Source organism: Vanacampus margaritifer, chromosome 15 (assembly GCF_051991255.1).
Source record: "Vanacampus margaritifer isolate UIUO_Vmar chromosome 15, RoL_Vmar_1.0, whole genome shotgun sequence".
In the NCBI taxonomy this organism is placed as follows: Eukaryota; Metazoa; Chordata; class Actinopteri; order Syngnathiformes; family Syngnathidae; genus Vanacampus; species Vanacampus margaritifer.
The window spans coordinates 4,349,266-4,365,617 of NC_135446.1; the positions used below are offsets into that span (position 1 = coordinate 4,349,266).

Below are 16,352 nucleotides of genomic sequence, written 5' to 3' on the forward strand. Positions count from 1 at the left end.
ATAAAACACAACCTTTCCCCTATCTCACACTGCTCATACCTACATGCTGTAAAACAATGAAAAGATGCTTAGCAGCTATAATAGAGAGCTAATTTTGTAATTAGCCAGCTGATTAGGCAGTGGGCCCCTCCCAATTGGGAACTCTGCATGTGCTTGACTATAAACCAAAGTCCTGGCATCGTGAGCACGGGAACCTGAATTGAGATAAACGCTACATTAAAACATTGCTTTAGGATGTTATCCTTACAGAATATATCTGCTTTGCCTTCATTTGGCAGAAAATTATTGACAAAATGCTGTCAAGATGCCTATGCGCTCCAAGTGCCACTCTAGCACATCTAGTTTTGTGTCAAACTGCAACAGTACTGCTTTGCTAGTTTATCTCGCAGCAGAAGGGCAACAGTATTGGTGTTTTGTCCCCACCCCCCCTCGTCTTCAAGTGGGTTTAGAGTGGCAATCCCTTCACCGCTGACTGTCAGCAAAATGTCGAGGAATACTACGAGAGTGTAGAGTGGGTGGGTTGAATGGGGATTGGGGAAGTGTTCACTGTCCCTTTCAGGACAATGGGCGTAAAGCGATACGGGCTAAAGTCAATGCCTCTTCGGCTGCCAGTTGACTTGGAAGTGTGAGGGAGGGAGGCTGGTAGAGTGGGGGGGGGGATAACAGCTTTATCTTGTCATCAGAAATTACTCGACTGACCTCTTCATCCCTTTTGCCCTGCAGCATTGCCTACCTATACACACACACACACACACACACACACACACACACACACACACAAACACACACACACACACACACACACACACACACGCACACACACACACACACACACACACACACACACACACACACACACGCTGTATAAATATACTTCACTTAACAGCATTCCGCTCATATTGGAACCTCTGGATATGAAAGCTGCTGTTTATGATAGTTTCTCAATGATTGTAATCTGGCTAAAAGGCCGTTTTATTGCAACCAAAGTTCCCAGTGTGTGCGATTGGATCTCTAAAAGGCGGTTAAATCATGGAAGTGAGCCAACACCAAATCAAATATGGCTCAAGCTTTATTTTATGTTAGTGTTTATATATATATATATAAAAAAAAACATGCAAATGATGCAAAGACAAGAATCCTGGCACAAATTGTTTCACAAATACAACACAAATCTATAAACATATTTTCTCTTTTTTTATTTTTCAAGGGTGCCACTGTGTATTGGTGTTATGGGACAGATTTAACACCAAGCAGCGGTTTACATCACATGCCAGCGACATGATAATAAATCAACACAGTGGCGCTGAAATATGCAGGAGGAATATTCTGGAATATGCAGAAAACAGCCTCCTTTCAGGCTTCCAGATGTAAATCTTAAAACCCAGCCACTGGTACACACAGGTAAAACAAAAAACAAAACAAAAAAACAAGTCAATCAAATCATGCAATTGATTTACTGTGGCAACCCCTGATGGGACAAACCGAAAGTACAAACAACCACTTGTAAACATAAAATGAAGACATCTAAATGTGAGTTTGCAATCCCATCTAGAGCAGATCTGGATTAAATGTGGTTTGCCAGTGTTCAATTGTAAATCACTATAAAATGCACACAAACATGCCAGCGCTGCACTAAAGTTTTTTTTAATCACTTGCGCATCTTAAAATCTACTATGTCCCTTAACAAAATTTCAACCTGATATGATGATTTGAACATCATATCAGACCACCTGGCATTACATGTGTTGTGTTCACATTGCAGCCCAATCTAGATTGGATCCAGACTTAATCTGGTTCAGATCTACCCTTTGCGGTACCCATGGCACATTAGGAATCACATTTAAATTGGCAGAGCAAATCAATGCAGTTTGTTTCATCCCCGTTTGAGTTTGAGGACCTCCAAGTCAAAACTGACAGTGTCTGTGTTGAGCCGTGGCATGTAAAGGGATTTGCTGTGTGTATGTGTGTGTGTGTGTTTGGCTGGGTGTGTGTCATGGAGATTGGCAGCTCTGGCGTGGGGCTAAGTCTTTACCTCCCTGCAGGAGCGATCAGTGACATTCTCGTATGTGTGCGTGTATTTTAGTCAAGCAGCTGTTTCCAGCTCTTCCCACTGTCACATTGTCCGTGTCCTGATCCACGACGACACATCAAATATTGTTTCTTCGCACGTGCACCTTGCACAGCCCCAGACATGTCAAGCACAAGCATATAAAAAGAAGTTTGTGTGTGTGTGTGTTAGGCCTTACTGGCTCCGGCGGGTGGGGTGGGGGTTGGGGGATGTAGCATTTGAATTCTTTCTTCTCCTGGCAAGACTTAAGTTTTTTTTTTAAAGCAGATGAGCTTAAGACAAAAGTTGCCTAATTCGGTTCCATCGCAGAGGCAGTAAAGGGATAAAGCCGAGTGAGGCGCGATTTTTACTTTGTTCCAGTCATTTGGAAGAGAATTGACATCTGCAAACTAAAGGCAGAACCGCCCACACTGCCAGGCTGCCGCAGCCAGCGTAAACGCACGTACGCGCGTGCACACACCTGCGGGCTATCTGGGCGTCAAAGAAAATGGCACAACTTGTTCACTGGCGAGGAGGAGAGAGGGCAGGAATGTGTGAAAAGAGGAATAAATGCATGCTGATGAGGAAAAGTTGTACAAATCGCGTTAGCCGAGGAGCACGGCGGCAGTGGCGGCGCCGGCGCACCTGTCTGACACCGCTTTGGAACATCTCCCTCTCGTTCTTCTGTCTTGGATGCAAATGGAAAGGCTACAAAATGTCACTTGCATGGATTATGTACTCCATTTATGTAGCCTTTGGGATGAGGCTGTCTATCTGACTTCACGCATGCATAATGCAATGGACCCTAATGGAGGGGGTCTTTGAAGGGGGCGGCGGCTCCCTGCTAATTCGTCGCCATTGGGAAATGACCTTCGTTGTTGAACGAAATGACATCTCCGGCAGATTTGCGACACCAGCCACCGCACACTTCTCTCATTCTTGTTTGTTTTGTTTGCGCGACATCTTTCTCGAAAGAAAGTGTGCGTCTGTTTTAAGTAGGCGCTGGATTAGATAAATGAGATGTGACAGGTGTGACCGCTGCCTTCAAGATGCCTCCTTTCCTCCCTCCCCGCTCCCTTGCTCTGTCAACTCGCTCATTTCCTCTAATAACATCACCTCTCACTCTCTTTACCCCCTCCTTCGCCCCTTCCCTCGCTTTCTTACCAGTCTGCCTCCGCCTCCTTTCATTTGCATGGCGTGCGTGTGCTCGTGATGATGCAACTCGTAATCACGGAGACGCTCGTTTTGAAGTGTGAATTACCCTAATCTGGAACAGGAGAGGGTGGAAGGAAGCGATGAAGGAAGAGTGCAACCAAGAAGTAACTTTTTACTCCACTACGACAGTGCTTCTCAATTTTTTACCCCCAAGGAAGAAGATAATATTTTGCACCCACTCAAACTCTTCACCACGACTATAGATATAATTTATCTATAACATTGTTTTAAGTACACCTCTACAGAGAAGCTAATACTGCTTGCACAATCTCTGAGAATGAGAATTTTGACATGAACTCCTTAATATCATATTTGAAATCTAAGCTATATCGCAGAAATCTGCATCTTACAGCAATAATATTTTGATGAGTTATGCAATGGCAAGTGGGAAAGGAGAGCAATGCACTTCAATTCAATTTTCATGTAAATACAGTGGAAAGTCTTCCAAAAAGTCCCTTTTTGATGAAATAAAATGCAATTTGTGTGAGGGCAGATGGTCAAAATAGTTGTAAAACTCTACGATGTGGACATGGCCTTGGCTAGGCAGGAAAGAAAAAAATATATTTTAGAGATATTGTACTTTCTTGGCCTATGCGGCATCAAGCTGCCTTCCAACTTGTGCCTGCCTGTTATTGGTTGTACATGAAGTTACAGAGTAACTATGTCATGCTCGGTGCACAATGCATGTGAAAGAATGCTGGCAGAATGAATGAATAATTGAGCGTGCTGACTTATTCAGCGTGTGAAAACACCGGATCGAAGCGAGAAAAAGTGACAGAGTCGGTCAAGTGTGGGGAATTCCAAGTGCTTGTACCCGCCAATATAGAAATCTGACACCTGAGGAGTTATTTCCTATTTACAAGTTATCTGCTTATCCTGATGACTTTTGTAGTGGACTGTGATATCAGTATCAAGTTTGCCCTTCCAGGCTGCACATTAATCATTGGCAAATGATCTCCACCCAAATACACATGAATGACTTAACAGAGCCGGGTCTCCATCACGTGCACACACGGCCGCAAAGGTATAATCACATGTAGACGGTACTGTATGTGTGTCGCCTGTTCCAAGGTGGCGTTTGCCTTCCTGCGCTGAGATTAGCCAAAGATTAACTTGGTAGACCATTGACCCTTCTTCTGTATGCAAAGAGCTGAGCCGACAGACTGGGGAGTGGATTGACTGAGTGACTGACTCACTTGGTTCTGGAGTCTTCACCTCCGTGTAATGATCCCCATCACATTTTGCTTTAATTTCTCACTTTAATTAAATTTGATAGTGACATCACAATCAGGCTCATCGAAATCATAAACAAAACAGGAAAGCGTACAGGAAATCCAAACACCCACGCAGTCATTTTCCATAATATGTCCCTTAATGGCAAAAATCTGCAAATGTGTACAATTTGATGCAGGTTGGTGGACATTCACATGCATCCCTGCTTTGTTGTAGCGCAGAATCGTTCCCTCTCAGTGTCACTGTTAATTGGGCTGAGAAGGTATTAAGTCAATCTTCCAAACAAATGTCACCTCCATTGGATTGAATGCTCGACTGTACGCCTCGCGACCTCACTCTCTGCGAGGGCCGCAAGCAAAATCTTAATAAATGAATCCAGGCTTTCATTTAGTGCTTGTTCCACTCGGTTTCGAGGATCAGTAAAGCGGCAGGATAGTTAGTTGGGACGACAGCTTGGCGGCAAGAACAGAGCTTTACCGTTGGCTCCATAAATGATATTTTGTAGCTGTCATGCCAGTTGTTCACTCTTTTGTGATTTGAGTCCTTACATAAATTTACAGCTTGACAAAGTTCCAAATGTTTGCTTCGCACCATTAACAGTCTTGCAAGACAAAAGTAGCGACACCGAAACTCAGCCTTACGAGTTGTGTACGGTAACATTGGAAGCGGCTCAAAGCCGAGCAGTGGAAGGCTTTGTAATGAAGCAATAGCGTGCGTCCGAGAGCGGATCTTTTTCTTTCTTTCTTTGTTTCATGTGCTTGTTCTGTCAAGTACCTCCAAGTGAGTCAAAAGCAGATTCCAGCGGAGAAAAAGGAAGAAGTGTGCCATAACTTAAGAAATAAATTGGCAAGGGATGAAAGTGGAAATTCCATGCCATGCTGGGCCCTGAGAAAAGGCGAGAATAAAGAGAGCAAGATAAGGAGATAAGAATGGCGATCACGAGCGGCCATGCCAGCTCCTCCCAAGCCTTCTTATTTGGTGCTAATTCATGAAGCTAATGACTATTTCTTCTCGTTTCCCTCCAGGATCTGGACGGCGCCAAGGGGAACTCCCTTAGCCCTTACCCCCTGCACAATTCTACCTCACCAGGCAAAGACGAAAGCGGCGCTGGGGGTCGGCCGTGCAGCGACGGAGGCTCAGCCGCGCTGGGAACCCCAGAGAGACGCAAAGGTAGCCTGGCGGACGTCGTGGACACACTGAAACAACGGAAGATGGAGGAGCTGATCAAGAATGAACCAGAAGGTCAGTCGGAATTTCCCTTTCTCTCCTCGGGTCTCTCTCCTCCTGTTGTGAACCCACACATGAGCAGTAGCTCTTTGTTGGTGCTGTATGGGTTATTTTTCCCCACCACACAGACAGACAGCATCAGCTATATGGGCCCATTGTCCGCCAAGCTTTGCATATTTATCACAACCTGACAAATGAGAACCGTGTGTGAAAAGCCTCCCGATGCACCCTCCACTTGCTCTTTGCTTCTTGTGTGCCATCTCGCTACCTTTGTAACCTTGGCTACGGAGTCGTCTACCCTGTTTACCGATGACAGGCAGCCAATCACAGACGCTGCGTCGCTGAGCATCTAAAATGAAGTCTTGGCTTTTGACAGTCGGAATGGACAGTTGGAGTTAAAATTAGCCTTTGGCCAACTCTAATTACGCCTTGGCAGATAACTGGCCGCTTAAGTCACTACGCTGATAATGGTGATAACAAGATCACCAACAGGTGTCCATCTCCTGATATAAATACAGTTTATTGTCGGACACCTTCCTTGTTTGTCGAAAACAACTTCAATGTTTCTCTGCAGCTTCTCGTGTCATTCTACCCCAAAAAGGTTACCACTCAGTGAAAGAAACTCTCCAAGTGTGTTTACCGGCCTTGGTAGGCGCTTGTTTGTGTGTGCGTGTTCCACCTATAGTTCCCCCTGGTGCATCAACAGGCTTTCATTTCAAGCTGTGATGTGCTAACCTTATTTTTCGGGCTTTTCTCTCCGCTTTTCACTGCAGTCAAGACTGCCGCTGGTGCGCTCGCTCGCTGTCTGCTTGTTTTTATTCCAGTCGATAGAGTGCCCTGTTGTGGCACACGTATACAAGAAAGAAAAGAAAGAGGGGGAAACTGCTGTTTGTTGAGGTGAGCTGTAATTGAGGTGTGTTTTGGGTTGTTCGCTGCTTCAGTGGACCTCATGAACTGGCAGGGAGGGGAAAAAAAACAATAATGGATCTGAGTCAGCCAGGGCAAAGAAAGAGAGTACAGAAGAGAAAGAGAGAGAAATGGAAAGAGGTAAAGAATGAGGAAGAGAGAAGAAGTAAAGGAAGAGAGTTAAGAAGTGATCTAAAACGGCGTCTTCATAGACCCCATTAGTGGCGACGCCGCGACGCCGACCAACCGGGAGCATTATCGACTCTGTCAAATGAAACGGGCCGACAAAAGCGCCTCCAGACCTTGCAAGCACAAAACCCTGGGCCTGGCAAGAGAGAAAAGAACTAAGGACAAGGAAAACGGGGGGAGATGAGAGCGAGTGAAACGGCGAGGGGCGGTATTGAAGGCAAGATAAAAATCCTTCTTCTGTGCCTGGCTAGCTATTGTTTGGCTGTGCGGCTCACAAAGGCCATTAGCCACAAACAGCAGGTTGGGATGAAAATTTAATGAAGGCTTTAATCATTATGAAAGGCCTCGAATATTACCGCTCTCTCTCACACACACACACGCACACGCACACACGCACGCACCGCACACACACACACACACACACACACACACACACGCACACACACACACACACACACACACACACACATGAGCGCTTGCATATCGCTTCCAGCTGGATCAATGACACACACACTTTGAGAGGAGCATTAATGGGAGGGATGCGGACAAGCAGCCAAAGACACAAAATGGGTCAAAAAACAATAAACATCTTGAAAGAGAAAGAAGAGGCCGGACTTAGCGGAGGCTGGCCTTGAGCTATGCTTCACACCCGCCCACACACACAAAAGATGTCACACACAAAGTAAGTTTGTGGCCAGCGTTGCTCTACTTTTGCTAGATGAATGGACCTTCTGTGCATACTAGGACACATTTGTGTATACCGACAAGAATATGTGCACCTCCCTACATGTTTGAAAATCTGTGGCCGAATCCCAACATATATGCGTGTTGATATGTAATGTATGCTTTGTATGTCCTCGTGTGTGTTTGTGTCCAAAGCGGCTAATAAATGACTAGCCATGTTTGTCCCCCATGGCCTGTCGCGACCATGTATGCTCCGCTGCTCCCCATTCATCTTGTGTCTTACTCTGTCGACCACCTGCTACCCTTGAGATACACTACAAACACGCGCACACACCAACCCAGGTGCATGGATGCACACGTGTACACATTCCTCAAGAGTAACAGGGTGGAAGAAGCCACGATGGCATTGCCACCTTGCCCGTGCGTGAATCGCCACCATCGAGGCGAGGGGATGAGGAATGATGGCAGAGGGATACGGGGGCCAGAGGAGAGTCGATGCAAAGATCCCAAGGGAGATGACCAAAATGAATACACACACCAAGATGCATACATACGTGTGACTTGGAAAGTTTCTCGGGGGACTTTAACTTACTGCAGCCCTGCTTGGGTGGCAGGGTTGTTGGCTGTTTTTGTGGAAGGATGCTTAGATACTGTAAATGATGGATGCTCATAATGGAACCTGGATTGGGAATTTGGTCGTCTGTGGATGGTGAAGTGGATGGACAAATAAATTGGATCCTGTTCACATCCACTGCTCTGGTGCCCTTCAGCAAGACACCAAAACACACAAACTTTGAATGTGTCTAAGTCGTCACTGTTATAATAGCTTGGAAAATAATAGGGTTGGTTGTATGCACAGTTGGTAGATTGATAGTTGGACACTGGGGTGCCTGGTGGTTCTGCCGTGCCCCGATCTGCTGCGTTGGGCTTGGGGCGCGGGCTGTGTTGGGGTGGGGAGCCCTCCGGGCTCCTGGGTTTGCTCTCTGGCCGGTGGCTCCTACGGGGCCCGGGGGTTGTGCCTTGCCGCTGCCGCAGCCTGGTGGGCCCTGGGGGGTTGTGCTTGCTCTGTCCTGCCTGACGGCTCCCCTCTTTGGTGGAGGTTTTCATGCATGCCAGATTAACCACACCAGCATCTACCGAAATTCAAACACAATCTGCTTCTTCCTCTGTTCGTTGAATCGCTGGAGGCTGATGTCTGTGGATCTCACTCTGCTTCATCTATCCTTCCTTTCTTTCCTCAGTCTTTCCTTTGGTCTTTTGACTCTAGCTGGATTCTGAAGTATTCGGTTTAGGTATGGGACTTTTAATAGGTTTTAGGGGAATTAATGAGCACACACTCACACGCACGCACACATGCACACACTTACCCGCACATGCACATACTCACGCACATACCAAAAAAAAAAGAAGAAAAACAAGAGAGAGCAATGATGATGACATGGCGAATCTGTAAGATTACCGAATGAACAATACTGAGCTCTCAAAGAAAAAGAAAAATAATAATAATAATTGATGGGTTGGGCGATTAGACATGGATGGATTGGTTAATGGTAGTTGTCTCAGGAGAAAGGTGGCTGAATTGATGGATAGGCTGGCGGATGGATTTATTTGTCATCCTTTATGGAGGGAGGGTCCGTCCAGGGGTCAAACCCTTACCTCCGTATGGACTTCACCTGACACTTTTGACAGCGCAAACACGCACACTGGATGCTCCATAGCAGGTTTACAGGCACGCCGGGAACCTGCAGGCCAAGCGCAATGATGTTTTTTTTTATGGCTCGCCGTACTCGCCGCAAAGCCGTTCTCCGAGGCACCAGTCTCCATACTGAGAATGGCAACTCAATGACAGATGCCGCGCAACACACACACACAGCACTTCATCTACTTTCAAGGCAGCGAGGGATCCAAGGGCTTGCTTTTAGAGCGCACTGAGGCATTTTATAGGACAGCACTTAGGCGAGGCCATTGTGCCAGACAAGCACAAACTGGCCACGGCTCCCTTACGCCTCCGTTCACTCCAGTGAGTGACAATGGGAAGGGCGGATACATTCTGCCAAGGAGCGTCAGAAAGAAAAGGAGGGTGGGAAAAAAATGAGCTTGATAAGTGGAAGGATCAGGGCAGTCTTTCCTTCATCCGTCCATCAGTCCACCTCCCCCACCTCCCCCACCTCTTTACTTTTCTTAATCCTTCCACCGCCATGCTAGCACACATGCTAAACATCAACAATGGCATTTACAAGTCCTCACGTGGACCCTTAACCTTCAAGCACGGGTCGCTTGGGGCACTTTACCAGTTCAGTGGCCTAGTGGTAGAGTGTCCACCCTGAGACTGGGCGGTTGTGGGTTCGATCCACGGCCGGGTCATACCAAAGGCAATAAAAATGGGACCCATTTGCCTCCATGTTTGACACTCGGCATTAAGGGTTGAAATTGAGGGGTTAGATCCCCAAATGATTCCCCAGCGCGGCTCCTGCTGCTGCTCACCGCTCCCTCAGGGGATGGGTCAAATGCGGAGAAAAAATTTCACCCCACTTAGGTGGGCGTGACAATCAGTGGTACAGTACTTTAACTTTAACTTTGTGCCTGAAATACTAGTTGTACAGTTTGTTTTGGAGCTCCAGCGCAGCTCCAGATCATTTTGTGGTTATTACCAGACTTCTTTGACATGATTTGTCATTCAATCCAAGTGACCTTGTGTCAGTTACCTTTCAAATTTAATTCAAATGAGACCATACAGTTTTTGTTTCTTCGCCTCCCTTTTGTGCCATGAGAAACCAGCAACATCATGCGCGACCAACCTGAGGCCTATTGTGTGGCCGGCCATTGTTGCCCCCATGAAAGCCGCATTCAAGTCACTTCTCTTATTGAATTGTTTTTGCTTTCGTTTTCTTCCCCCTTGTGAGAGACAATCGGTGGGGATGAAACTCCCATTCTGCTTTTCTGCCCGGTCCAGATGAGCGATATCGAGGAGATGAATAGTGTGCGTGTCCGCATGTGTGTATGAGGGGAAAAGCAGTGCCCCTGCTTTTGTCCGATACAGGAGCATAAAGAGGCTTAGAGAGAGGAGAGAGGGTCCTGTGGTTTTCCTGATGGTCTCTGCGCGCGCATGTTTGTGTGCGTGTGTCTGTGTGTGTGTCTGTGTTATCGGCCTCCCGGCGTGGCATTAAGTTAAGGACAAAGGCTTGAGGTTCATGAATCAGCCGAGGCTTCCAAGCTTGGCTATTGTGGCCGAGTCACAGTGTGAGTGTCCTGCAGCATGCTGAGTATGTGCATGCATATGTGTGTGTGTGTGTGTGTGTGTGTGTGTGTGTGCGTGTATGCGCATGTGTGTGTGGTCATATCTGGTGACCAGGCAGGTAGGGTCAATATGTGTGAGTACAATTTTGCACATCACCTCAGTCACTTTGAAAAGCTAGGAAATGTCGGACTGCTCCGCACAAAGGATTCCTGTCACACAGATCACAAAACAATTGACAGCACCCCCCTCCTCCTCCCCATCCCCCCGGCAAAAGTCACCCCCCCAGCACCCACCCACTCTCGCTCTCACTCCATTTACTTTCATTCACCAACACGTCCTCCAATCAAATCAAGGGAATCCACAATTTATCTCTTATTCTCATAAACTCTCCTCATTTGCACGGCCTGTTGTTGTTTTCCTTCGCCCTTCTGTTATTCCCCCCGCTTCCCCCCGTCCCTCCATTACCATGGAGAGACAGAGGAATGTTTTCCTTTTTTGGGGAGCTGCATAATGGCTTCAAGGTTAATGAGTTTTCTGCACCAAACTTTATCCTTGGGTTTACTTGATAGGAGAGTGGAGGGATATTAAAATGGCGATGAAAAGCCTTAAAACAAAGTCGAAAAACATTACATAAGAGTGAACACCATTGAATTTATTTGAACTTTAGATGCAGTTAAATGGATGCAAGACTGTATTTAAGATTTGAAATTCTAGTCAGAGTCAGTCTTATGTTTGAACTTTGTACATCACACATTCATATAATGACTATTGCTAAAACTGCGCGTATATTTAATGTGTCTTTGGTCCTCCATCTATGCCAGCAACGTACTGTAGGTGAGTTTCCATCCATCTATTGTTATTCAAATTTTCAAGAAATGTGAAAATAAACCTGAATGGAAACGCTAGAAATTTGAAAAAGGGCCTAAAATAAGTAACAACAAAAAATGCTTTTTTGGTTGGAGGGGTGGATTTTCAAACATTTGGATAAAAGCGAAATGCAAATTTTGGTTTTGAAAATAAACAATGACAGGACTGGATGTCACATCGCAAGTTGTGACTGGAGAGTACATCATGAAAAATGTCGGCGGAGTAAGTTATGTGTGGGGGCGACAAAGAAATTGAAATATTTTTGGAATTAATAAATGAAGCGAACAGTAATAAGTAGGGAAGACGTTCGTGGTTGTGTATCTTTGGTCGGGAAGATTTTGCATGACAGTAACACGCTGTGAAAAGGCGAACTTCAAAATAAACCTGAGCGTACTAAAGAATACATTGACATTGACGCCTTGGTACGCTTTTATTTTTTAAGTTGATCCCGGCAACACGTGGTGGCTGTATTGACTCATCATCACTGTCGGTTCCAGATGTGATCGGGCTGCCAGATCGTATCGGGGTTGCCTACCGAAGATGTCACGCTACAGGATTGGCTGGAAATTATCCAGTTGACGTCAAACATTGGAAAGAAAATATTAGAGATGTAATTTAAGTAACAAAATGTATAGACTGAAAATGTAAAAACGTAAATAAACCTAAGAATATGTAAGCAAGATATATTGAATAAATAATAAAATTGATTGAATGAATGATAAATACACAAATTGCCTGAGATGTGACAAATATTGTCAGTTCAGATTGCTAATGTGGTGCTATTATCATTAAGACTGTTTTTGTGATGTATTGTGATTTGTGACTTGTGCTAAAAAAGAAACCAAACCGAAGTGAATACATCTGAATCGCGCATTTTGTTAGCGCTGCTGTACTGACGTCATTGGCGAGTGCGAAGGCACTCCAATCTATTTGATTATTTATTCAATTTTAAAGTATCCTGCTTTTATATTCCATCCATCCATCCATTTTCTTGGCCGCTTTTCCTCATAAGGGTCGCGGGGGGTGCTGGAGCCTATCCCAGCTGGCTTCAGGCAGTAGGCGGGGTACACCCTGAACTGGTTGCCAGCCAATCGCAGGGCACACAGAGACGAACAACCACACTCACATTCACACCTAGGGACAATTTGGAGTGTTCAATTAACCTGCCATGCATGTTTTTGGAATGTGGGAGGAAACCGGAGTACCCGGTGAAAACCCACGCAAGCACGGGGAGAACATGCAAACTCCACCCAGGAAGGCCGAAGCCCGGACTCAATCTCACGTCCTCTGCACTGGGAGGCGGACGTGCTAACCAGTCAGCCACCGTGCTGCCCTGCTTTTATATTCTTAGGTTTATTTACATTTTTACAATTTCAGTCCATACATTTTGTTATTTAAATGACATCTTTAATTTTTTCCCCCCAATGTTTTACGTCGACCGGATTTTTTTTCTTCATATAACTTTATTGAACAATTGTAAACGGATAACTTCCAGCCAATCCTATAGCGTGTCATCATCGGTAGGCGACCCCGATACAATCTGGCAGCCTGATCACATCTGGTACCGACACGTCACAAGTAAGTCCGCTGGCAGTCAGCCGACGCTCTCTTATGACATCATCTCATGGCGCAGTCTCCTCTCAGTATTTGCAAAATAATAACATATGGAAACGGGAATAAGTCTCATTTTAACTAAATTTGCAAAATGTTTAAGCATTTGGATGGAATTGCCATTCATGACAGGCAGAACACAAGATGACAGGATAGGTAACCTAATAGTAGAGAATCATAACTTGGTGTCCAAATAAACCAGCTCAGATTTCACATTTAGTATGAAAATTTGCGAGTACATTGAGTACTTTCTCAGATTTTTTTTTTGCCATGACATTTTCCTAATATAAAACATGGGCCTTAATGCAACAAGCACTGAACTAATAACTTCTATGAACATTGTTGTGTCAGACTGAGTGGTGTTTCTAATATTTTGCCCGTCTCATGTCACTTGATAAAGAAAGCCGTAAAACAACTCTTCTAACGCTTTAGTAATATTCTGTCGTGTCTGTCAGTGGTGCATGATTTAATCGCTGCCATGGATGTGGATAAACTTTGATTCAGGGCATGTGATTGGATGACGTGGGTCTTGTGTTATGTTGTCCATGCACACGCAGTTGCATGTAGACTGTCTGCTGATGGGGGGATTTTGCAGCTTGTCCCTCAAGAACCTTCTCATTGTTTTTCAGTGTTGTTGTTGTTGTTTACGGTCGCACAAGTTTCGTTACGGCTGATTTTCGACAAACGGAGCAAAAGTTTTGTGTTAGCGGGGGAGCAACAAGTCAGCCAAGTATCCACACAGTCAGCCAGCAGACATCCATGGAGACCGTCACTCGCTCAGCATCGCAGCCAGCGTGTCACTCTTTGAAGCCACGGGGTCCGAACACCAATTAACCCCTGGCCGGCCGGTCAGAGGGCGGATCCCACAAATGAAGTGCTGGTGTTGTCAAGGACAGGGGTCGCCCACAGTGAAGCCCCGGCGTTATTTGAGCCAGATGTTGGGAGACAAGAAGCTCAAAGCTCCAACCGGCCCCCTCCCTTATCCTCGCTTCAGATTCTTTACCAGCTTGGCGAGTGTTGCAATGTTCTTCTGCAGTGCAGGAGAGATTGTTGTCCTTCCATCTTGTTTCTGATGCCCACAATGCTCTGGCAGACTGCCCTCTAATTGTTCCCCCCCCCCCCCCTTCCATGATCCCCTCTCCGGCTTTGCCCAGTACCACCCCACCACCCAATTCCATCTTTTTCACGTGCACCCTCCATTTATGCTTCCTCTTCCTCCTCATCCTCATCCCTGGCTGGGCTCAGGAGCAGTGAACAGGTGTTGTCTCCTTTTGATTTGGGTGCGTTCGGATTAATGTTGTCAGCTCAGCTGTTAAAACAACTGCCACCGCCAGATGCCAGTCATTTTGGGGCTGGAGCTGTCACACACACACACACACACACACACACGCACACACACGCACACACACAGACACGCACGCACACACACACACACACACACACACACACAAACACACACACACACACACAGACACGCACGCACACACACACACACACACACACACACACACACACACACACGCACACACACACACACACATACACACACACACACACACACACACACACGTCCTCTTGGCTCATTGTTACACCAACGGAGCAAATCAGCTGCTGTATGCCAGTGTGGCTTGTAACCCAGGTGGGTTTTTGTGTTGCCTTTCCAAAACACAGCAGTCACCGAGTGACATGATACCTCGCTGATCATTAATGCACAGTAGAGGTCCCCGTGTTTCATTGGTAGCAATTAATCAAATTCAAATCAACTTCGCAAAGTAGTAGATGCCAATTTTCAAATCCCAAAGGCTGCAATTTGGAAAAATTATTTTGTTCTTAAGAAATGCAGTGTACATGCTTACATATTGTTTTATGACACATGAAAAGTTGAAATAATACAGCCACAAATGTGTTTGTATTGTTCTTGTAATCTGACTGATGACTCATGTTTCCGCCATACTTGTTTGGTAGAATTTGTTCAACTTGCCGTAGTGACTGCCAGTTAAAGTGTTTAGTCAGTTAACAAGTCTAATTGAAGTCGATAAACTGTCCTCCATATGAATGAATGAATGATTCATTTGTCACAAACTGAAGAATGTGTGTGGTCCTGGAGGCAAGACCGGGGAGCAGGAGTAATCTCAAAATGATTGAATTTCAAAAGAATCGCAAAATGATTGAATTTCAAAAGAACAAAAGAAAAACGAGGGACTGGGATGAACCAAAAAGTCCATCAGAAGATGATCAAAACTCATGACAGAAACTGAAGCAATGACAACTGACAAGGACATAAAGAAAGCAGAAAGAACTAATGCTGCATTTGAGGAAGTTAGACTTTTCTGACTTCAGACCAGGAAATCTGCAAACCTTTTTTTACCCTAAGATCAAAACATTTCTAAACAAAAAAATATCAAAATGTATTGCTTGTTGAAAAAAATACATGGGAAAGAGGACCTTGAAAAAATAATTGCATATTAAATCTTTATCACAATTGCTCAAAAACATTCAGCCCGATTCACTAGATGATTTTGAAGTCACATTTTGCTGTTGTGGTGCTCATGAGAAAGATCCTTAACGCTCACTCAGCCCAACCAGCAAGTTTACCTCCACCTTGACCTTCCTTTCACTCTCCAGTGCCTCCCTTTCAACCTGCCGCCATTAAACGTTGACACATCTATGATTCATGCTTGTCCTTTTTTTTGCGTCCGCATTTGTCACAGTTTTCTTTGGCGCGGGACCTCGTTCCACACATGCACACACAACAAGCCTTCTTTTTACTTGTTTTTTCCCCGCTTGAAAGTCTGTTCATTTTAGAACCCGAATCCTGCTTGAAGTAATGTGTGCGTAGAAATGTGATGAAGTATAAATCATCAGCAGTTGCTGATGTTTTGCGAGTTCACAAGCGTCTTTTGTGTGTCATACAAGGACATGAGTTTTAAAGCAGTTTGTACAAAAAGTTCAGTTTACATAAATACATCTTTTGTAATCAAGGAATCAATAAATAGTTTGTTCATGGTAAATATTTTTGCAATAAAAAAAAGCATACTATACAACCCAAAAATTTGAAAAACTAAATTGACATGTTTAAATAAATATGTGTTCATACAAAATAACATTGCAGCTTCAAATAATTAAATACACATT

General features: G+C 45.1%; 1 protein-coding gene across 7 annotated transcripts in view; it reads left to right on the forward strand.

The window, feature by feature from the left end:
- sox5 (SRY-box transcription factor 5) overlaps nt 1-16,352 on the forward strand; it is a 93,897-nt gene that overhangs the window by 10,643 nt on the left and 66,902 nt on the right. For all 7 annotated transcript variants that reach the window (XM_077545488.1, XM_077545489.1, XM_077545493.1 and 4 more), the window contains exon 3: nt 5,521-5,737. In XM_077545488.1, coding sequence (XP_077401614.1) covers nt 5,521-5,737 — 217 coding nt within the window. The remainder of the gene's footprint in view (nt 1-5,520; nt 5,738-16,352) is intronic.